Source organism: Camellia sinensis, chromosome 7 (genome assembly GCF_055761805.1).
Source record: "Camellia sinensis isolate YWXY chromosome 7, ASM5576180v1, whole genome shotgun sequence".
In the NCBI taxonomy this organism is placed as follows: domain Eukaryota; kingdom Viridiplantae; phylum Streptophyta; class Magnoliopsida; order Ericales; family Theaceae; genus Camellia; species Camellia sinensis.
Window position 1 is genome coordinate 168,161,689 of NC_138967.1, and position 24,603 is coordinate 168,186,291.

The window sequence follows — 24,603 nt, forward strand, 5'->3', positions numbered from 1 at the left end:
CCAAAAAAAGTTATGACTTTTGTAGTAAACAAATTATGACATTTTGTATTTAAGTTATAACTTTTTGTCAAAAAATTATGAAAGACATACCATATGCATTTTTTTTTAAAGTGCATACTATACATCTCTCCTAAATCATGCATGATTGTCATGAAACCTTAAATTTAAGGCCCCTAAATCCTTTTGATAAATTGCATATTTTTGTGTGAATCAATAGCAGATAATATTATTAGTCAATTTTGATGATTGCAGAACTCTAAATGTGAAAGTCAAAAAATATATCTTGACAGCTTACTTAAAAATAGTTAACTCCAATAACTAGAAGAACTTTCTTTTAGAAGTGGCAATTTTGCGTTTTTTACAATTTTTATTTATATCCAGGGTAGATCAATTGTAAAACGTTTTTTTGTTTTTATATTTTTGTTTTATTGCAAGGTAAAATTAAAATTGCATAACACTTGTAAAGAGCACGCTTCAAACTACAGTTGCTTTGTACACATTAAAAAATATGATTGTAATAATACATACAATATTACCAAATTCACATTATTTGTTCACATCACAAATCTACCCATGGCCAACATGATTTTGCCACATAACAGTAGCAATTGCATCCTTGAAGTTCGATTGGTATGTCAACCCATGTTGTGACATGTCAACATAGTCAGCTTGGTCTCCAACAAACCCGTCTGCTGCCGCTTCTGCCGCCATTTCATTATCAGCTTCCATGAAAAATGGGTCCATATCTGCATGCAAACAGATCCAATTGTGCACTACACAACATGTAATCACGAGAGGGCCTTGTCTTGTAGACTTGTAATTTGGCATGGACTGTAATATTGGGAAACTCTTCTTCAGAACACCAAATGTTCCTTCAATGACATTGCGTAATGACGAATGTCAATGGTTAAACAATTCCTTGGGTCCAGAATAATGACAGCCATAAAAATCTTGCAAGTAATAGCGTTAGGAATGAATTGGGACAAGAAATCCAGGCATGTTCATGAAACCAGTATCCACTAAATAATACTTTTCTACATGTAAATAATGTAGGCACTGCTCTGTCAAATACGTGTAAACAAAAATGTTTTTTAAAAATGTACAGTGTGTTATTTGGTGATACTCACCATGGGGTGAGTGTGGGAACCATAGATCAGCTCTTATAATAGAGTCAACTAAAATAGAGTTGTCATGAGCGCTACCTTCGCATCCAGAATTAATAAATGTGAACAACATATCGAAGTCGCAAGCTGCGAGTACATTTTGCGATACCGCAGATTTGCGACCACGAAATGTTTTTTGTCTAGAGGCAAGGACCCATGCATCCACCAATGTGCCATCGATAGCACCGTCATAATCGTACTTGAAATATATTTGTTTGACATTAAACACGAAATAAACTTGGATATTAATTTTATAACATTAAAAATATATATATCGTTTCTTATTGTTATTGAAAACTTACAGGACAAACATATAGTCATACCTTAAACCAGGGAAAAAACCTCCTGTCATTTAAAATTTTTGCAGATATCTCATCTTGGTTACATGATTTGATAACTATTGATGCAAGCTTGCACAGTGCCCGCATAATAATTTTGATGTGCCGACAAATAGTTTCAATGGAGTGTTAAAATCTATCGACTAGTAGTCTATGCCGGTCATTTTGTGCGAAAGTGTACAAAAAAATTCCAAGTGATTCCTCGACACTGATATGCATATATTCAGTTTCGACAAAGCCATTTTGAAGTACGGTGTCTTTCAATAAAATGAATGTTTGTGCATCCATTCGCATAATGTCCATCATCGTTTCTGGATGGCCATTTAATAAACTGAATATGTAATCATCACCTTTGAATGGACAAGTTCACTGATGTCGTCTATTACTTGACGCATTCATATGGCCATGCATAAAAGCAATCATCAAAAAATCCATAAAATCTTCAATAATCTCATCCTCCTCTGATGAGCTCTCCATTGCATTGTTTTCTTAGTCGGATGACATTGTTTTGGCTACATCACCGTAAAAACATAATTATAAAAAAATGTTTAACAACATGCTAACTATTACCATCATTGGTGAAACTCAAATTAACTAGTGGCTACATTTAGTCGGCCTTAGTCATTTATCAAACTAAATGAAAATATACACGCGAAGAAAAAACATATTAATATTTAGTCATCTTGTCATAAGAAAACGAACATGAAAAAATGTCGAAGAATAAAATGGCATGTAAATGTAAAACAGAAACAATGTTAGAATAAAATAAAAATAAACATACAAGACGAATAAAAAATAGCATATCATGGGGTAAAAAAATGAATAAAAATAAATCAGAAATCATCAAATCATCTTGCACAACACAAAGAGAACCGCAAACTCGATCCAAACACAACTTCTCACTTCACTGCAAAGCTAGGATCATAGCTAGACGCATATGGGCAAGAGTATGCATAAAAAACCTTCGCCATTCCTTGTCTTTGAATAGTGTCAGTGCCCTAACACATTGGAGCGGTGGTATGTCTCCAAGCTCTAGCAAGGCATCTTGACATGCATCAAGGGAATAGTCATCGCCACCTGCACTTACAGCCTCTATGTCAGTTAATCATGCATGTGAATGTTCCTTTTTTGCCTGTACGTAGGTAGTGAAAGCTGCACAGACATCATCGAAGCCACTTGACCGTGACCTTTTAGAACGACCACTGTCAGTCTGGCTATTTGTAAGGCCCCTCTTGTGACTTTTGCCCTTCACTAGTTCCATATATTCATCGCCGAATAAGTCAGCAGCAATGGCCTCAGTAGTATTACTCCCACCAGCTCCAGGGCTCCAAAATTTATTAAGCATTTCATCTTCTTCATCAGAGTCAAGGGCTCCTTGTGTGGATGCACGAGACAAGGCCCTTGTGGCACAATAATTTTCAACAATTTTGACCATTTCTTAAAAATACTCAAATCCTTTTGTCCTAAACTTCTTAACATTTTTTGTAGCCTACAGTAATTGAAAATAAGCATACTGTACGTGTGATGAAATGTTACAAAAAAAAAATAGAAATGGTACAGGTTAATGAAAAACCTTATCCCAAAATTTATCGGGTGCAACAACCGTTCCTACAATGGGATCCCATCCCAAACCGGTCTATGCTTGCAGTCGCTTGAAAGTTTGGTAATCAACTTTCAATCGCTGATATTTTTGTCGCACCTGTTTTGGTGTGTATCAAAATCCATATAGATTTTACAACTGAGTTGCAAAATTATTCCAATGCCTAACTGTCCATACAGTACTACGGCCTGTTGTTTGATTTTTTTGTACCTCTTCTCTCAACATATTTATTAACTTCATTTCAGTTCTGGAACTCCACATTCTTGTATCCTGATTGTCATCTGAATTGTTCCCATCCATCTAACAACACACAATTTATATCTAAACTAATTTGAAGTGGATATAAAAAAATAACGACACAAAAAACAATTACAATTGTGTTTCAGTATGAATAAAAATTAATCAATTGAAGTTGTTAAATAGTGTTGGGAAAAACAGATTAATTGAAGTTCTTAAACAGTGTTGGGCAAAACAGATACAACAATAAAAACCAAATAATATTGCATGCAAAAAGTTTGTGAAAGAAGTGTACATAGTAGACAATAAGCAGAAAAATGAGAGCAGAAGAAGAGAAGCATGAAAGGGGGTGAGCGCAGGTCGAGCCAAAGGTAGGGGAGAGGACGATGGTCGACCGGCCAGTCGGCCGGCCGAATGACCTGGGGGACGACTGGGCAGTTGTCCTGGCGGTTGACCTGCTCAGCACCATTTGGATAGATTAGGACAAATTAGAACCCATTTCAGAACCCATTTCGACTTCTCACCACCTATTACATAGCAGATGGATTGAAGGATATACGTACCAGATCAGTAGGAGTGGAATATTTGTCACTGGTGATGGAGTGGGTACAATGGGTAGATCTACACTTCTTTAGTAGGCATCTAATTCGACAATAGGTTTGACAAATTTGACCTGAGACAAATAAATTTGGAATAAATTTGGGGATGTTTCAAAAAATCAGTGAGCTGTAAAAACAATTTTGAAAGAAATTTGTGATTTATTTGACCTCGGTATTGTCGTTGTTTGGTTGCCCAGAGAGTGAATCTTCCACAACGTACAAACTACAACTCACTTGATTTGTAGGAGCTAGTGTGGGTGGGAAGGGGGTTCACAGACATGGTTTAAAACATGGTCTCAGTTCACAGACACGAACACGACCCGTGAAGAATCATCAGCCGTGATCTTTCAAACATACGAAGAATTATCCGTGATCTTTCAAACAAAGGAAACGACTCGTGAAGTTCAACTTTAAATTTCTTTTTGCACGTAAAGCTTTTTAGAAATGAAAAAGACAGAAGGCTTTTCAGAAATGAAGAAGACGAAAGACACAGAATATGTGCCGTTGGAAGCTTTTCACAGTGCAGAAACGAAGGGAGAAAGCTATCAAACGAGAAGTGGAGATGTGTTTTGAATAGAATTGTGGAATTATGATTTGAAAATTGTATCCAAACGTGAAGCGCGGATGGACGGGTGGAAATGTATTTTGAGAATACAACCAGACAAAGCCTTTATCTTCCCATTCCATCCATAAATTTAATTATCAATTTTGTTTGGCTAAAGATTCAGGTATTATAATACTTTGTTTAAAATGACAAGTTTAGACAAAATGACCAAAATACTCTATATATATATATATATCATATATACACGGCCACAACCTCCTCTATCTTATCTCTCTCTCTCTCTCTCTCTCCAAACCTTAACTCTCTCGCTCTCTTTCTCTTCTCCATCGATGCTCCTTCGCCGCTCTCCTCTGTGGTCGTCGCTATTCTACCTCTTTCGCCGCTGTCGCGTCATCCTCATCCTCTACCCTTGGTGGTTTCAAGATCCAAACTATCTCTCTCTCTCTCTCTCTTTCTCTTTCTCCTTCTCTCTCTCTCTGTCTCGTCCCCCGCTTCTAACACCACCATCCTCCACTGTCTCTTCTCATTCTCGCCGTTACCACCGTTCTCTATCTTCTCCTCCCTAAAACTGACAACGAATGTGAAGCACGTCGAGATCTCCAAAATCGAATATAGATCTACCGATAACGAGACCAAAGATCGATCCATTCATGGCTGCGAGATCTAGCAGCGTGGCGGCTCTTTCGTAGATCTGGTTTGTTCCTTCTTCGATCCGACCATCCATGTCTTCAAAATCTGATACAATTACTCTCTCTCAAGTTTTGAGATCTGAGACTTTTTTCTCCATCTTTCGGCTTTGTTCAGAGCTTTGAGCACTCGAGGTACGTTTTATTTTTGGTTTTTTAGTGTTTAGATCATTTCTTTGAGTTCTGTTATATATGTATATATGTGTGTGTTTGTGTGTATGCGCGGTTATAAATTAATCTACATATACGTTTATATGATTGTATGTATGTGTAGATCGGTCTAATTTCATGTGCAACTTGGGATTGATTGAGATATCATGATTTTATGTGGAAATTATCTATTTTATGGTAATTTTCTTGGATGTAAAATTTTAATTTTAGTTTGGAAGATTTGTTTTTGATTTTTGTGTTTTTGTAACGTATGAAGTTTTGTTTTATAGGATGAAAAGAAAGAGAATGAAATGTTTGATCGACCGGTGGCAGCAGGTTTCGCAGTGGTGGTGGAGATGGAGTTGGATTTTTTTTTTTAGTAGTTGTTGATGAACTCTGTTTCTTTCCCTCTTTTTTTTTTTTTCCTTTTTGTGTGATGTTGTTGATCTCTTGTTATTGTTTGTTAATGATTAATTTTGTTGTTGTTGATAAAACAAATATGTAAATAGCATTGAAACATATATGTTATTGCTGGATCTAGATTGTTGAACCTCAAATAATGGGATAGATTTGTTCAAAATTTGAGCAGATAAAGGTTTGGTATTGCAACAGATAGGGGTTGATTTGACTCTGTATGTCAACAAATAGAATTTTGTTTGGCTTGGTATTTTAATAAATAAAAAAAATTGAACAGATAATAAAATTTGGACAACTATTTGAATAGATAAAGGGAAAAAATTGAACAGATAAGAGGAAAATTTTGAATAGATAGAAAAAAATTTAAACAGTAGATATAAATTTGAACAGATAGTAAATGAAAAGTCAACAGATAAAAAAAGTTAATAGATAAATTAAAAGGTAAAATTGGAAAACAAAATATCCTTTTAAACTTCTCATCAAACTATTTCATAAAAGGTAAACCTCTCAATAACAAAAAATATCTACCGGATTTAATGTTTTATACACTTCTTAGAATAGATTTATCACCAATTTTTTCTATTATCTTATCATTTTGTATGTAATTTCTTATTTGTATGTCATTATTTTTTTTTTTAAGGTTCCAATTTCTCACTAGTTAGGAGAGGAGACTGAACTATGCTATTGGATTCTTATGAATCCATCACAGGACCCATTTTGTCTATATGTTTTATTTATTTTTTAAGTCTTTATATGCATATCATTTATATTATAAAAAAAAATAATTAAGTTGATTCAATAATTATAGCCATATAATTTTATTATATATTGTCTTTAGAAAATCAAAGATCTATTTTCAAAATCATATTGATCATCTATATATATATATAGATAAAAAAAAAATTTGCGAGCAAATTTATAAAATTGTGTGACTATAATTATTAAATTTTATGTATAGATGAGCTACCCATTGGGACCTAAAAAGTATACAAAGTGAATCGTCAAATTGGACTTGTGGTGAACCTACAAGGGTCCAACAACACAGTCCAATAAAGGTTGACCCTTTTCTAACAATTAATATATATATATATATATGGAAAAATTAGTGAAGTAACCTCTGCAACTTTAGGTGGTAGGAGAGGTTCAATATGTTTATTTATTAGCTAAGGTCCTCAATAAAATTTCTCTATGTTGGGCAAAATTTCTCTGTGTCAAATTTTTTATATGAAAATGTTGAGGGACCCCAACTATTATGAAAATATTATATGTCATTTATCTTATAAAATCTTAATATCAAGAATCTTAAAAAAATAAAATAAAAAATCCTATATATATATATATATATATACTTAGATTGAATGAGCCTTAAAAATAATACATAAATAAAATTTTAAAAAAATGAATACATACACACACAAAACAAAACAAATACCAAACAATGCCTAACTATTCAAATTACCAAAAACAGTAATGAGTACTAATCACATCCATTCCCATTTTACATCATGAATTTATAAAGTAGTATTATTACAAAAACGTCCCTCCTTTCAAACATTCACTGAAGGACTATAAAAAACCTAAAAAGTGAGAAAAACACTTTCAAAATAATGAGAAAGTAGTGTTACATGAACTAGATTTGTGCAAGATAGTCTTGTACCTTCATAAATTTGAACTTCCATTTAAATTTCACTGGTGAGCCTTGATTGATATGTGTTTGAGCACAAACTTGTGTGTCATGCTAGGGTTGCAATTGAAATTCTTGTCACCTCCATATCCATACTTGTTTTGGTATCCTGGGTAATCATCCAAATCAAATGGAACCTCTTCTTTGAGCCTTAGACCACAACATATTGCTAAGAATTCTAAATCCTATTGGAGAAGGAATCTCATTGATTTGTGAGAAATGTAAATCTCTCTATTTTTGTTTAACATTTTCCTCACATTGTTTAAAAATCCAATCACAAGCTTTTGGTATCGACTGCAAGAGAGGAGATATCATGCAATTATGAATTAACAACAGAAAAATATTGGAGACTCTTAAAAATGTAGGTAAATTACACTTTACACCCTTGCACTTTGCACCAAATTTCACTTTGGCCCCTACACATAAAATCATAACAATTAACCCTCTACACTTCTGATCAAATCCTACTTTGGTTCCTATACATGAAATCGTGACAGTTAACCCCCTGCACTTTTACTCAAATCCTACTTTGGTCTCTATACAAGTGTCAATATCCTTCTTCTATTATTTTATTTTTAAATATTTAACAAAATCCAGTCATATGACAAAAAATATGACTACGAAATGAGGGTAAGAGAGAAAAATCATCCATGTTTCCCACCAATACACTTTGTCTTATGTGATAAGTGCATGAGAGTTATATAATACAATATATATATATATATATATGTGTGTGTGTGTGTGAGGGGGGTAAAAATTGGGATGAAAAGGCAAGAAAGTAGAGTTTTTGAAATTAAAAAAAAAATGCGACAAAGAAATCAAATAAAAAGAAAGATGAATAGACAAAAGACTATGTTACCGTGAAAAATAGAGTTTCGTGATTCCAATTTATGTCTTAGTTCTTAATTGTTCACAATCTGCGTGTTTTAGCCTAATACAATCATATTTTGATGTAATTTTTTAGATAAAGTGTGTATTGGTGGAAAATGTAGATGATTTTCCTTTCTTACCCTATTGTCATAGTGACATTCTTATCACATGACTAGATTCTGTTAAAGATTTAAACAATTGAGTAATAGAAAAGGGACATTGACACTTGTATTGGGACCAACGTAAGATTTTATCAAAAGTACAGGTGGTTGACTGTCACAATTTCATTTGCAGAGGCCAAAGTGGGATTTTCCTAGAAGTGTAGGGGGTTGATTGTTATGATTTCATGTGTAGGGGCCAAAGTGCCGGTGGTTGCACCAAGTCTCACTTTGGCCCCCTACACATGAAATCATGATAGTCAACTTCATGCACTTTTGATCAAATCCCACTTTGGTCCCTACATATAAAATCGTGACAATCAACCTCATGCACTTTTACTCAAATCTCACTTTGATCCCTACATGAGTGTCAATGTTCCTCTTCCATTATTTCATTTTTAAGTCTTTAACAAGACCCAGTCATATGACAAAAATGTGACTACGAAATGAGGGTAAGAGAGAAAAATTATCCATGTTTCCTACCAATATATATATATATATATATGTTTGTATGATAAAAATTGGGTCGAAAAGGCAAGAAAGTGGAGCTTTTGAAATATAAAAAAAATGCGACAAAGAAATCAAAGAGAAAGAATGATTGTTAGATTTATTTATTTTGATGATTTATTTAATTATATTTTAATTTATTTGAAAAAGAAAAATAGAATCCAAAATTTATTTTGATGATTTATTTAATTGTGTTTTAATAGAATCCAAATTTTATTTTGATAATTTATTTAATTATGTTTTAATTTATTCAAAATTTATTTTGTCCCATTATTTCTCACCTAAACTTTTATCCTAAATATTATTTGAATGTATTTAATATTTGCTTAAATCAAGAATTCATTTCAACCCAAAAATAATGCCCAAACTAGAGGTTCAAACAACCCAAAACAAAGGTTCAAACAACCCAGCACAGCAGCATGCCAAAAGGTTCAAGTGGAAGATATTCAAATTAGTAATGATGGAATGGAAAATACTCAAATTAGTAATGATGGAGTGAAAGATATTCAAATGAATACAACGGCTATAAACAGCTATAAGTTTCATTATATAAACCAAAGCCTCTAATGTAAACAGGTTACAAAAAAATCAGAAAATATTCTTTGATCTATAATCACTCACATCTATTCTCTGAAAAATTCTCTGAAAAATGTTCTTCAATTTTTGTTTATATCCTTTTTCAGAAATTATACACTGAGACATATAGTTTTAAGCCCATCTTTCCTGTGTGAGGTTTACAGAAAAACCAGAGTTTCATTTTATATCTATCTTTGAGAGATAATTCTTGTAGCTTTCTGTGAAAACAAAAACGCCTTCTTTTCAACCTTGTAAGAGTATAGTACACTCAGTGTTCTTGACTTAGAAAGTCTATGTAAAATCTGTGGAGGATTGCTCCATCTGTGAAAAGGTTGCTAGCACCCTGTGAAGCTAGAGTATAGTGAAAAATCTCAAGTGAAGTTTGAGGAGTGGACGTAGGCCGAGTTAAAACCGAACCACTATAAATTTGTTTGTCTCTCTCTCCCTTATCTCTTTATTTTATTTTAATTGTCATAACTATATTTCACATTTTCACTGTGCTAAAATCATTAACTGACATAGTTGTTAGAATACTTGTTTTAATTATTTTTATTTCATTAACTATATTTATCTATTGTGCTAGTCATAATTTTTATTAGGGTATTATTATTTTTATTTGTAAAAACCTGATTCACCCCTCTCTTAGATTGTCTTTTGGATAACAATGATGAATAGATAGAAAACAGTGTTACCGCAAAAAAAAAAAAAATTTCATAATTTCAATTTATGCAAAACCCTAGTTCATCTTCTTAATTGTTCACAATCTGCATTTTGTTTTAACCTAATATAGTCATATTTTGATGTAAATTTTGGGATAAAGTGTGTATTGGTGGAAAATGTAGATGATTTTCCTTTCTTACCCTTATTTCACTGAGTAATAGAAATGGGACATTGACACCAGTGTAGGAACCAAACTGAGATTTTACCAAAAGTATAGGGGGTTAACTGTTACAGTTTCATGTGCATGGACCAAAATGAAATTTGACCAAAAGTGTAGGGGCTGACTGTCACGATTTCATGTATAAGAGCTAAAGTGAGATTTGGTGCAAAGTGCAGGGATACAAAGTGTAATTTACTCTAAAAATGCTTTCATAATGATGCGGTAAATAAAACAAGTTTGGGTAAACTACCAACAGGTCCAAATAGTTGGACTTAATTCTCATCAAGTCCTAATAAAATCGTCACTAAAAATAATTTTTGTGATATTTTTTTTGTATATGTCGCTAAAAATTGACAATTAGTGACTATTTTTTTCCATGATTTTTATAAATTGTCCCTAAAACTTACAATTAGTGACATTTTTCTTGATGAATTTTTCAAATTGTCGCTGAAAATTGAAAATTAGTGGCTTATTTGTGACGATTTTTTTAAACTATCACTAAAACTTTTAATTAGTGACATTTTTTGTGACAAGTTTCAAACTATCGCTAAAAATTAATAATTAGTGACGTTTTTTAATAGTGTTTAATGAAAAATGCCATTAATTCTTACAGGACCTATCGAACAATAAGTTCACCTATTAAGACTTACACGTAAATTCCCTAAGAAATTAATAGAAGAAAATAGGATAAATTGTTTGGGGTTATAATGTCACAACAAGTTACATTTATTTATTTATTTATTTTGAGGATGAACTAGTGTCGAAATTATATTGCCATTGGGGACAGAAGATCCTGAGTTTGGCAAGTGGTCACCAAATTCGGAAGGTCCTTTTAAGATCCATAAAGTCCTCAAAGAAGGAGCATACGAATTGAAGTCATTGAAAAGACAACCACATAGAAAAAACATAAATGAAAAATATTTAAAAGAATATTACCCAATTATGTGGGAAAGCTTTAAAGGGAATTAACAAGGCAAACTTTAAAAGATAAAGACACTGATATTCATTAAAATGTCAAAAGATATTTATAAGAGCCAAAAGTTTGTCTAAAGTCTTTACAAGAAACCAGAATAAAAAAAAAAGAAAAAATAGGTTCTTGGAAAAAAGTATTGCAAGAATCTCACATTCTGGCTGGGCAGCTACAAGCATAGCTTGTGTTTGGTCAAGTTCTGCTTTGATGGCTTGAATAGAAGATGGGTCACTCCTTATTTGTGATAGCATGGTCCTAACTTAATGGCCAAGTTGATCTTTTTGTTGTTGCAGTTAAAGCCTTTTCTGCTTGACAATGGCTAGTTATGCCTCAAGCCTTGAATCTTCAAGTGCTAGTGCCTTGTCTTGTTTAGAGAGGTTGGGAGAATTTTGATGAAGGAGCATAAGGGAGTTAGAGATGGTTTGAGCAGTAGTTAGGAAATTCTTTTGGCTTGGATTTCCTTTGAGCAAGTTTGAGCAATCTCCAAGAGAATTGGCCACCTAGCAATGACTTTAGCTAGTTGTTTGAGTTAGCTTGAACTGAAAGGGTTAGAAGAAAGATTTTGGATAGCAATCAGGTAGTTCAGAGTTTCATTGGGTTGGCTTGAGGCTATTTCTTCAATAGGAGTGTTGATGAGGTTCAAGAAAGAGGCCAAAAGTTGTTAAACCTCAGGGTTGAAACGGTGAAGCCGATTACTTGGTTTTATTTGAAGTAAACGTTCGCCTGGGCCCAAGAAAGGGATTTGTTTAAGTTAAAATCATTTTACTAATTTAATTTAAACAAGGGGGGCATTGTTTGCACCTATTTTTGTTAGATTCTTGTCGACAGGTGGATCAATCAGATTATGACATGTGGCAAGGTCAAAGTAGAAGTCCTTTCTCCGTCAAAGGGATATGTGGCAGTGAAGGAATGGGTCAAGTGCATTAGATGGCCTAGATAATGGAGCAGTTACCAGGCTAAGTCATAGACTTAGTGGATTGTTTCAGAAATGAGCATGTACAAAATAAGGGCTTGGCTCTATTGATCAAAGATCCAAAGTATTAAGGGGCACGTGGCAACATGGAGGGAAAGTAATTCGACAAGAAAGGTTAAGGATTTACGGAAGGTTGAAGGCTTTGGAGTGAGAAAGCAGTTGCAAAAACAGTTGAGGCAAAGGCAATTACATGAGAATCATGCAATCATGGGCCAAAAAATGAGGAGGATGATATAAAAGCCAGGGATTTTGCAATGAGAGAATCATCACCAACAACACAACAACAACTTAGTTTTATCTTAGAAGTAGTTTTATCTTAACTTAGGAGTAGTTTTTCTCTGTAATTTGCAACCTTTATAAACATTAGTGGTTTCATCTTGAAATCATGTTTAGTTTACTTTGTTTGATCTTGTTGATTGTAATTTTTGTTCTAAAGAAGTCCTTGTACTTTCAAGGCATTTGAATAAAAAACACAGTCACTTGATTGCTCTTGTTTAATTGTTTAGTTAAAATTGTTGTACAATTCTTGTCGATTGGGAGTTAGCATGATTTTTACCAATAGAAACTTTTGTCTAAAAATTTTATTTGTATAACATTACCCAATAGTAAATAATATATAAACAAAAAATTTACAAACTTGCATGGATTTTGAGTCTATCACTCTAGAACAAATAGCATGTCTCTATCCATTGAGATGTCTTTAATTACGTAAATAAAATAAGTCTACATACCCAAATATATCGACCTAGAAAATTCTAAATGGATGTTTGTGTGGTGGGGATTAAATTTATTTAATATAAGATTCATATGTAAAATAAATTTGAACCACAAAATAATAATTTTGAATAAATAAATTTAAGTTTATAATATTAATGAGGTAAATAACACCGCCATGTCATTGTGCAATATTCTATATAAAAATAAAAATTAGTGGAATGGCATTTTTCTTCACAATAATGCTAGAATCACATTGGCCTTGTTTGGCAATTTTTAACTAAAAAGTCAAAAAATCATTATAAATTATCTTATCACTCTCTTTACTTTTTTGCATATTTTTTTGTGAAAAGTTAAAAAATTACTAAAATAATATGTTTCCAAACAAGACCTTATTTCTACACCCCATTGTCCACTCGTAGAAAGAAAAGTTGTGTAGGCCCTAGAGCTGCATAAACCAAATTGTTCAAGCAAGGATCCTCTCACTACAAAAAAGTACACTTTTGGCGACCACTTTTGTCGATTAAAAATATTTTGGTCGCCAAAATTTGTCGAATTGGTGACCAAATATTATGTTAGTCAGCAAAAATATAATATTTAGCTACTAAATTTTTTTAGTTGAGGTATATTGATTATTGGCAACTAAAAAAAAAAATTTAATTGTTAAAAATGTCACAGTTGGCGACTAAAAAACATTTAGTCACTAAATTTGCCACAATTGGCAACTAAAAAGATATTTTAGTTACTGTATAGTTAGTTTTGGCTACTAAAATTATTTAGTTGCCGAATGAAAAACAAAGATTTACTTTTTATTTTTGGCAACCAAAGGTTTGGTCGCCAAATATATTTTCAGCGACTAAAAAATATTTTAGTCGCTGTATAGTTAGTTTTGGCTACCAAAATTATTTAGTCGCCAAATGAAAAATAAAAATTTACCTTTTATCTTTGACAACCAAAAGTTGGTCACCAAATATTTATTTTCAGTGACTAAAAAATATTTTAGTCGCTATATAGTTAGTTTTGGCTATTAAAATTATTTAGTCGCCAAACGAAAAACAAAATTTTACTTTTTATCTCTGGCAACCAAAAGTTAAGTCGCCAAATTTTTATTTTCAACGACTAAAAAATATTTTAGTCGCTGCATAGTTAGTTTTGACTACTAAAATTATTTAGTCGCCGAATAAAAACAAAAATTTACTTTTTATTTTTGGCGACCAAAAGTTCAGTCGCCAAATATTTATTTTCAGTGATTAAAACAATTTTTAGTCGCCAAAGAATTAAAATATTTGAAGGGAGACATCTCAAATTTTGGAGGGATTTATAAAACATTTTTAGCGATTAAAAAATATTTTAGTTGCCAATAACCATATATATATATATATATATATGTATTCTTCTTTCCCCATTTTTTTGCCCTAAATTGAATTTGTTTCTCTGAAGGAGCTCTCTCTTTCCCATCTGTGGGTCATCGATCTCAATCCCTCAAACCGCTCTGTATGTCCTTATCACCATTGCCGACACGATCGAGGATCTTTGCCGGCATATCTAACTGTAAGCCTTGTGGTGGTAATACCAGAGAGCAACTCATTGGTAGCGGCTGGGCTAGGGCTAGGGCTCCATACCGATCGAGCCTCCACCAGTTTGACTAATTTGATGGTGGGTCCACCGCTGTTCTATGGGAACAAGCCAACCACGCTTGATCTTCTTGGGCTGGGGATTGGAGCTAGTGGAGCCTCCACTGCTGGCTTCTCGGCTTTGTTCACTTCCAGTGGAGGTGGGTTTGATGTTGCGGCGCCAGTAGCGGCGGCTTCATTTGGAGGAGTGAATTCCTTGGCTAAAGAATGTTGGAAAGGTTCATCTGAAATTACATTTTTCTAGACCAATTTTGCGGACCAACTTTTATTTAGTCACAAAAAGTTTTCATATGGTGACTAAATTAAAATTTAGTAGGCAAAGGTTTGGAGTTTTGCCGACTAATATTTTGTAGTTGCCAAAATAGAATTTTCTGCAACCAAAATTTCAATTTGGTAAGCAAAGGTCGAACATAGAAGACCAAAATAAAGCGGGAATGAAAAAATTTTAGCGACCAAAATAATTTGGTCGTAGATAATAAAACGACGTCGTATTAAATGTTATTTAAATAAATTGAAGGACAATACCGACCAAACAACTTTGTAGGGAAAAATTGCCCTATATCAGCCTAATGAATTATTCAAACTCTTTATACAGTATATCCCGCGCACCACTTCTCATACGCACCTCATCCTCAATTCTCCTGCTCGATTGCAGTCACCAAAGTCGTTTCTCCTTCGTCATCGCAATCATCTATGTCGCCTGTTCGACCGAGCATCAGCGGCGCTTCGAGAAGTAATTGGGCCTCCATTGTTAGTTATGTATTTTATCTCTGTTTCTCTCTCTCTCTCTCTCTCTCTCTCTCTCTCTATCTCTATCTCTATCTCTATCTCTATCTATCTCAATCTTTGTATTTGTGTTCCATTACTCCTCTTACTCACATGGTTGCTCTCTCTTTTCGCACCTAACAGCACCACCATCACCATTTTCTGCTACTACCAGTTCGCCTTCCATATGCTTTTTAGTTTTACTGAATATTCAAATGTGTTTAAATATATGATAACCATGGATCTGAAATACATAATGTATCATGCTTGTATAGTTGATTGTCCTTCATGACTTTTAGAAGGGACTAGAAGCATCATTCTTTATTTTTTATATTTTGGAGTTCACCTTTATTTGCTGCAATGTTTTGGTTTGAGAATAGGCTATTTTAGTAATTTTTTTTAACTTTTTAGCTAAAATATAAGATGAAAAAAACTAGTATGTTTAGGATATTTTTTGGCTTTTTATGAAAAAAATAAAAAAAAAAACATGCAAAAAGTAGAGAGGAAAGAGAATCTTTGACTTTTTTGTATAGCTCTTTAACTTTTTGGCCTTTTAGTGACTTTTTGACATTTTAGCTATTTCATTAACTTCCCAAACTTGCCATGTTAGGTTGACTTGGCTCTGCAATATTACATATTCTTTTTTATTATTATCAATTAGCATTCTATATTTTATTGTAATGTAGTTATTCCCAATCTTTAGTTAGTCATCTTTTGTTATGTTTGGGTGCAACATTTCACCAGGAGAAAGAAAAAGAAAGGGAAATGAGAATACTCGTATCATTTATTTTTCTATGGGTAATCACATAAAAATTGAAATTTTGAGGAAATACTATTTGTTTCTTATTTTCATCTCAACAAAACAAAACCAAGAAATTTAGATATTTCATTTCATTTCTTTTTTTTTTCTTTCATCTTCACTTTCACTTTCCTTTTCTTTTTACTTAACAAATCCAAGTTTTTTCTATGCTACCGAGTCGCAGGCACTTCGCAAAAAATAAATTAAAATTGCTCTAAATACCAAACATGTAGGTTATTACCTAAATGGGACTGAATAGGTGTACTTGTTGCAGTCCATCATTGATTTTTTAATTATGTGACATTGATATTTAAGGATGAGCCCTAACCTAGCCTTAATAGGGAGTGTGGTGCTGGGACTTTCATGGCGAATCATTTTGATCGGCACTATTGTGGCAAGTGTGGCTTGACCTATGTTTATTAGAAGTCTGGTGGTGATTAATCCTTTGATTTCAACTTTGAATTAGTGTTTTTGTTTTTGTTTTAGTGTAGAAGGTTATGGATTTGTGTTAAAGATTGAATTTTGATGGCTTATTTCTATTTTGTTGCTTTGGTTATTAAACATGAGATGAATTCTTCTTAAATTAAACAAATCTTTGACATATGGTGTTGTATTATTTCTACTGGCCTTTTTTTGGTTTGTTGATGATTTATGCCCAAACTTTGTTTTGATTTGTTTGATGCATATGTGTGAGTTGTCCTGAAACTTATGAAGAAAAAAAAAAACTAATGAGAATAACGTGGGTGTTTCTAAACTTTTTATGACAAATCAATTGATTAGATACTGATATCAAATAAATATTATTGTGGTTTTGAATTATACAACACACAATTCTTTAATAGATGTATCAAAAAAATGAATCCTTTAAGCTGATACACCCTTCCCCTTTCCAAATCCATCAACTAACACAATGGTAGTGAATTATAGGCGGAAATTGGTAGTCTGACAGCAGTTAGAAGTCCCGTTTTGTATTTAAATAAAAAAACAACACTTCTTATTTCTCTAGGTGAAGATAACATCACTTCTTATTATTAACATTAAATCAAAAAGCTATTAATGATTCTTTAGGACTTCCTACCATGTTTCTCTTCCAAGCATGTGTATCAAATTCATCATCCTTTTCTGTTCTGTACTTGTACCATAATGCCAAAACACTTAATTCTTGTGGGAGGGGGGATAATGAGAATTAGATAAACCAGAGGGGCATATGATATGAATTGAGCATAGAGGTGACCCTTTTTCAAAAGCAATAAGGTGTTTTTATTTGGTTGATTAATGCACAAGTTGAATGGTTTATTTAGATTTGTGAATTGGGCAGTCTAGTTGTTGATTTATCATGTGTAAAGTTTTGCAAGAGTTAATTTAGCAGATTGTGTGTGATAAAGAAGCTATGGTTTGACTCTAAGATACTTCATACTTGTAAGTTAAGAGTTCCTTCAACTATAGTCTCTAGGCTGTATGATTAATAATTTTTCATATTTGAGGTGCTTTGTTTTATGTTACTGTTGATGTTAATTTCCCAGATGTGTAGCTTTCCATTAGGAGTGAGCCAAACTTTCTTGGAGAGCAATGAAAATCTGTTACTAGTGACTGTCTGAGGTCATTCACGTCTTTAATTACATTTTGCATTTTGTTTCTACGTAGTTTTTTAGTTCCTTTAAGGAACAAATTGTCCTTTCTATGTAGCGCTTTTCACTTGTGTACAATTTACAAACAACTGCTTCATAAATCCCAGTTTCAGGACCCTATGCTCCCAAAATTATGAAAATCTTAGATCTTTAGGTAATAAATAGTTGTTCTTCCCTAAGCCAATCTTTAGGCCCCAAAAAAAATGAATTTGAAATAAATTTGTTTTATTTCACAACTATTTATTTATTTTTTTGACAACAAAAGGAAAACTTTATTGATGAAAAAGTTATATACAAACGAAGAACCTACATCAATAAAGCGAGAAAGTGCAACAAGCATCATAATTAAACTCAACAATCCCAATTAGGTTGGTACCGAAGAGCTAGCTCAATCATATACCAGCACTTAACCCAAGATTGGAGAGGGTCCAATCAACCAGCCAACAAAGAGAAAGAAAAGAGTAGAAATAACAGAATATCACCAAGGTAAAATAATCCCCAAAGCTACAAATAAACACTCAAGGCCCAACACAGCTCTGTAGCAGTAGCCACAACTGGTAGCAGCTCTGTAGCAGCAGCAGCAACTAGCAACAGCAACTGTCATCAACTGGCAGTAGCAACATATCTGTAAACATTAGCAGCATCTAGCAGCAATAGCAACTTGGTTACACTCCTAGACTTTCAACGACTGATACCTCCCTCAATTACCTAAACAGAACCTACACAGGATACAGCAGCAGCCATAAAATACAACATTCCCACCACCTCATAAACATAGCCTAATTTGATTCAAATTTTCCACAACATCATGCACTGAAAGTGTATATTAGACAAATTATACTTAACCCATAACCCAATCCTCACCTTTACTGTGTTACCCAGCTCTTCCATATTGTTTTGTCTGCCTTTGAAGACACACTCATTTCTCAACCTCCAGATTGACCATAGCATTGCAATTGGAATAAGCCTCCACATCTTTAACACCAGCTTTTTTAATTTTGTTCCTAACCACCATAGCAACAGACTCTCCACAGTAACAAGTGTAACCCAGCTTATTCCCCATCAATGCAACACTTTTGACCAGACCTTCCACACCTCAGGGCCGAGCAAAAATAAATGATCCACTGATTTTGCTTCATTCTTGCAAAAGGGACAATCATTTACCATTGTTGAACTAAGCACCCCAAACTTTACCAACATATCAATGGTTTTGAACCTCCCTCCCCACGCCAACCAGCTCAGAAGCTGTGCTTTTGGAGGTGCCACATTATTCCAAAGCATCCTGGGCACTTGTAATGAAGGACCTTTGTTGGCCTCATACCAGTTTCTTAGAGATGCCACTATGAACAAACCTGAGGAAGATGCAACTTCATCTTTGGACCTCTGAGTGAGTTGTGGGCCATAAATTATGTTCCTGTCTTTTCCTCAAGTGAAGTTGATTTGTGGAATTGTTCATGTCTTTTAGTTTCTATGTTTGCCTTTTTTAGCGGACTATTTCTTGAACTATCAAGTTTGAAACAGCCTCAAAACAAGCCCCACATCATATATATAAAAAATGAGAGAAAAAAAAAAGTGTCCAAAAAGGCGAAAACGGGCTATTTAGGGACAACAATTGAAAACAGCCTCGAATCAGTCCCCATATCGTAACGGTCACCTTAGCCTAGATTAAACAAACTTGTACGAGTAAGCGGCGCATTGATAAGACGCACAGTTGGATATGTAGACCAAAAAATGTGATAAAAAATGGGGGAAAAAAGGGCCATTTGGGGGCAACAATTGGAAAAAGACTCAAAACAACACTACAACAAAAAAGGCCTTTGGTGACAAACTGATTTTGTCTTCAAACATCAAATTTTCGTCACTAAAGTGATTTGTGACGAAAAAAATTTGTCACCACGTCCGTGGCCTATACGTCGTCGCTGAAAGTACCTGGTGACGAAAAATTTGGTCATGGAATGTGACAATTGCCAACCAAACTTGTTAGTCGTGGAATGTGATAATTGGCGACCAAATTTTTTGGTCGTGGAATCTAACAATTGCCGACAAACTTTTTGGTCATGGAATGTGAGAATTGCCGATCAAACTTTTTTGTCGTTGAATGTGACAATTGGCGACTAACATGTTTAGTCGTGGAACGTGATAATTGACGACTAACATGTTTGGTCGGAAAAATATGACTTTTTGCGACTAAAGCATTTTAGCTACTAAATGGATTAGTCGCAGTAATTATATATTTAGAGACTACAAATTTAGTCGGCAAATAGAACTTTTTCCCAGCTAAAAAACTTTTTAGTCACTAATTACTTTTCGCGACCCTCAATTGGCGACCAAAGTGGCGACCAAAAAAATTAGTCGATAATTACTTTTGTCGACTAAAAATGGACTTTTGCCGAGTAAATTTCCATTTTTAGTCGGCAAAAGTGCGAATTCCTGTAGTGTCTCCTTGGATCCTTTCCTTGGATCCTTTCCTTGGCTCCCTACTTGGTGGTCTATTGGGCTCACTTTTGGGCCTAATTTCGATGATCCAAATCGTTCACATTTTAGAATTTGTCGAGTATGTCATACTTGTAAAAAATCAAGTAGATCAAACTAAAAATAGTTTATTAAAAAAAAATTAATAAACAGTTTTATTTTTTAATAAAACTTTTAGTTTGATGATCTAAACACGTGGTTCCGATATCCGATCGACTTGATTTTTACAGGTATGATATATTTGATAAATTCTAAAATGTGAATGGTTCAGATCATCGAAATTGAGCCCAAAAGTGGGCCCAATGGCCCACCAAGTAGGGAGCCAAAGAGAGGATCCAAGGAGAGGATCCTTGCTCAAATTGTTCGCCAATTCGGCTTGGTAGTAGCTCAGTTTAACTTATTTGTTAAATAAATAACTGAATTTGAGTCAGATTTTTTGACTTGTTTAATAAACGAGTCAAGCTTGAATTCGAATAAGTCCGGCTCAATTATTATTTATCTAAATAATACAATAAATATATTATTTATGTATAAAATAGTTATAGAAATGTGTATACATAATAGAATGGATATGTTTTTTATATATATTAAATAATATACATATAGTATGTATATATATTTAAATAATATGAATAATAGCCACACACACAAATTATTCTTGAGCTTTGAGTCGAGTGAGTTCAAACTTGATCCATTTTTTGAGCTAAACTCGAGTCTTGCAAATCTCAACTTAGCTCATTTTCAACCTTTAGTAAGCCATACAGACAGGGGGTGTGACCTATACACTATTCATGGGTATATAATGGCTTCTTATAATTATTCATAGTTTTATGAAAATGAATTTGTTCCTGTGGGGATTTATATTTTTAGCAGGACTACGCGGTCCAGGATCTTGGTTATGCGGCATGACTTCATATGGAGTGATGTTAGTGACCGAAGTTGTGACATTGATCAAATCTCAGCTAGAGTATGTCTCCTAGAATCTTAATAAGAATATGAAACCCAACCCAATTAAAATGATGAATTCTAGATAAGGAATACTTACTAGGCAAGTAGAGTACTAGATGAAAAAGAAAATCTAAGATAAGACATGACACTCCTATATATAAACACCCCCATGGATTGAGGAACACATATTCTAATAATTTATTGTAACTTATAGTTTTAGCATCAGAGTGCTTGCCCTTTCTCAGAATAGTCTTGCAAATTTTAGATAAATTCATCTGAAGTATCGATAATATTTTAAATATTTTAAAATAGGTAATCCTGTCAAAATTGGTTGTATAGTCAAATTTTACACACAATTCACACACAAAACACAAAATCAAATTGATCCAAAACTATAAATCTCATATTAAAAACTATATTGACTCCATCTAAAATTTTAAACCCTACTATTTTATGCTAATAAAAACATTATTTTACTGACTTATCAAACTTTAGTTTTTTCGTGTAATAATTACCCATGTTCTCTTATTTTTAACCCCATCTTTTTCGGCCATCTCTTGTCTACAACCACTAGGTTGAGACTTTTTCTCTACAAACCAAAACTTTCATTTTACAACTTTCTTTGTCTTTCTTGACCAAACTTTTTTTTTCGACGACATTTCTAGGTGAATTTTCCACACCCGTGCACATTGTTTCTCCGGCCAAACCACCACCATTTTTCTCAACCTGACATTGTTGTTTCACCTTCAAAAACTGTCATCATCTCATGTATCAATGCATTGGTGTGGCTCTAGATAGCTCAGCCCTTCATGGGTTCCATAAATGCTTTAATTTCTAGGTAATGTGCAACTTTTCATTCATCTAATGATCAATGAATAATTTATGTTTTCAACTTTGCTACGAGCACTAAAAATCACAGAATAGAGACAAATAGTGTAGGTTGCACAATTTTGTGACCCTAAACTCCATATCTGTCTATTTTGTAAACGAATCATGTGTATACATATATCTTTATATATATAAATATGTTTTAGGCCTAATAGGCAAATGTAACTAAGGTATATATTCTCTGTTGGTGCAACAAGTGATTTTGTATGCACAGTTTTTGAATAGAATTACTTATTTATTTATTTATTTTAATCTTTCACCTTCTAAACTTATAGGGTCGATCCCACACATGTATTGAAGGAAACACAAAAATTTGTAACCATGTCTTATCGGATTCCTTCCTCGAGATCCAAATTGATGTCATACTCGCAACCTTTAGTGCAACCATTACCGCAACCTGTAACGCAAAAATTAACAGATGATCCTCCACCTGTCACACCGAAAACCGCTCAAAGTACCGTCACATGTGTATATCAAACCCATATCGAGGGTTATTGGCGAAACGTTACGGTTTTATGGTGCAAGAACCTCATGAACCACTCGATCACAATTTCTATAGATAGTGCAGAAAGTGATCGCCATCATTCTTGCAAGATTGACCTCAAGCCTTGGCACTTTTGGAGCAAAAAAGGGTTCAAGACCTTCGAGGTTGATGGAAATCAAGTCGAGGTTTATTGGGATTTGCGTTCGGCTAAATTTTCCAATGGTCCCGAGCCAAAATCAGATTTTTATGTTGCCATAGTTTCCGAAGAAGAGGTTGTGTTGTTGTTAGGGGATTACAAGAAAAAGGCTTACAAAAGAACAAAATCGAGACCGGCCTTGGTTGATGCTGTGATGTTTTACAAGATGGAAAATGTGTTCAACAAGAAATGTTATCCGACACGAGCCAAGTTTGATCGGAGATGGAAAGAACACGACATTGTCGTGGAGAGTTCGACATTGGGGCTTAAAGATCCTGAGATGTGGATCAGCGTAGATGGTATTGTGATGGTCCATGTACAGAATTTGCAGTGGAAATTTAGGGGTAATGAGACCATGTTGGTCGATAAAATACCAGTACAAGTCTTTTGGGATGTTCATGCTTGGTTGTTTTGCAGCCCTGGCTCGGGACACGGGTTGTTCATATTTAAACCGGTTCAATCAGAATCTGACAGTGATAAAGAAGAGAACAACCGTGGTAGTGACAATGATGATGCCATTAGTATGTATTACTCAACTCGAAGTCATTCGAAAGCATCGGAGTTTTGTCTTTTTCTGTATGCCTGGAAGCTCGAGTAAATCGGTCTTCCACCAGAGAATTATGGACTTGTGATATTGTTATACATTTATATATTTGTTGATACGATTTGATACCGAATATTAATAGATATCACGATACTGTTATTTAAAATTATGATCTACTCATTTCGCAATGAAATAAGATCTTGTATTGTTGTATCCCTAAGTTGTATTAATCAAATAGTGTCAACATATAATTGTAAATGATATAAAACAATAAATGCATTAGATTAGTATTGAAGAAAATCTACCAGGCAATCAAATTATCACAGGCCCAACACAAGACAATTGGCCCAAGTAATACCCACCAATACAATTAACTAACTAAAGCCCACTTTCAATTGACGAGTTACAATCAATTTCTATTTGTGCTCACACATTCTGTTTTATCTCAAAACTTCTTATATATTACATACTATTTTTGTTAATAAATATCCTAAGAATATTTATTAAAAAACTTATGATAATTATAGGGTTGCACTTCTCAAGTACAATTATAAGGCCCGTGGAGTCCACTATGAGTTATGTTTTGATAATACGAACCGTTCAATTTATAGGATCTTCCATGTATATTATCAATGGAAAAAATTAGGTTGATTCAATAATTATATCATTTTTCATTTTATCACGTTTGTTTTTAAAAAATTGGACAAGAAATGTATTTTTGAAAATATGCCACCTATTTTTTTAGAGACAAATAGAATAAAAGAAAAATATTACAATTATCAGATTGGCATAATTTTTTTCATAAATGATATATACGCAGACTTTTACAAAATGAACAATTTATGTCAATAAAATGAGACTCATGGTGAGCCTCATCGACCCTTAAGTTCTCTCAAATTTAAACTTATATGTGAAAGACCAACCCATGATTATATATTATTTATGAGAGTATATATATCTTAAAAAATATAGAATTATTTTAAACGTTATCAATTAATACTTTTAGGGCTTGTTTGATTAATATGATTTATAGTGAGGGGACTAACAATCAACGAAATTAGTGTAGAATTGGTTATCTAGTTAGATTAGTGAGATACACAATTCTCTCTTGTCCTCGTTTGTTTTGCAATAGATATAAAAATATACAATCCCAATTAT

At 33.5% G+C, this 24,603-nt stretch overlaps 1 protein-coding gene across 1 annotated transcript; it reads left to right on the forward strand.

The window, feature by feature from the left end:
* The first annotated feature begins 14,740 nt into the window (after positions 1-14,740).
* On the forward strand, positions 14,741-23,499 carry LOC114318906 (uncharacterized). The gene is made up of 4 exons (XM_028265883.2): positions 14,741-14,939; positions 15,317-15,471; positions 17,292-17,337; positions 22,619-23,499. The coding sequence occupies exons 1-4, from the start codon at positions 14,741-14,743 to the stop codon at positions 23,497-23,499; spliced, it is 1,281 nt and encodes a 426-aa protein (XP_028121684.2).
* The last annotated feature ends 1,104 nt before the right edge of the window (positions 23,500-24,603 follow it).

Excerpts from the sequence above, each read along its gene's own strand:
- LOC114318906 (XM_028265883.2), top strand. The coding sequence starts at position 14,741 with ATGGTGGGTCCACCGCTGTTCTATGGGAACAAGCCAACCACGCTTGAT. Across the intron at positions 15,472-17,291 it reads GAAGTAATTGGGCCTCCATT|GTGAAGATAACATCACTTCT; the intron begins GTTAGTTATGTA and ends TTATTTCTCTAG. Across the intron at positions 17,338-22,618 it reads TAACATTAAATCAAAAAGCT|CTGTAACGCAAAAATTAACA; the intron begins ATTAATGATTCT and ends CATTACCGCAAC.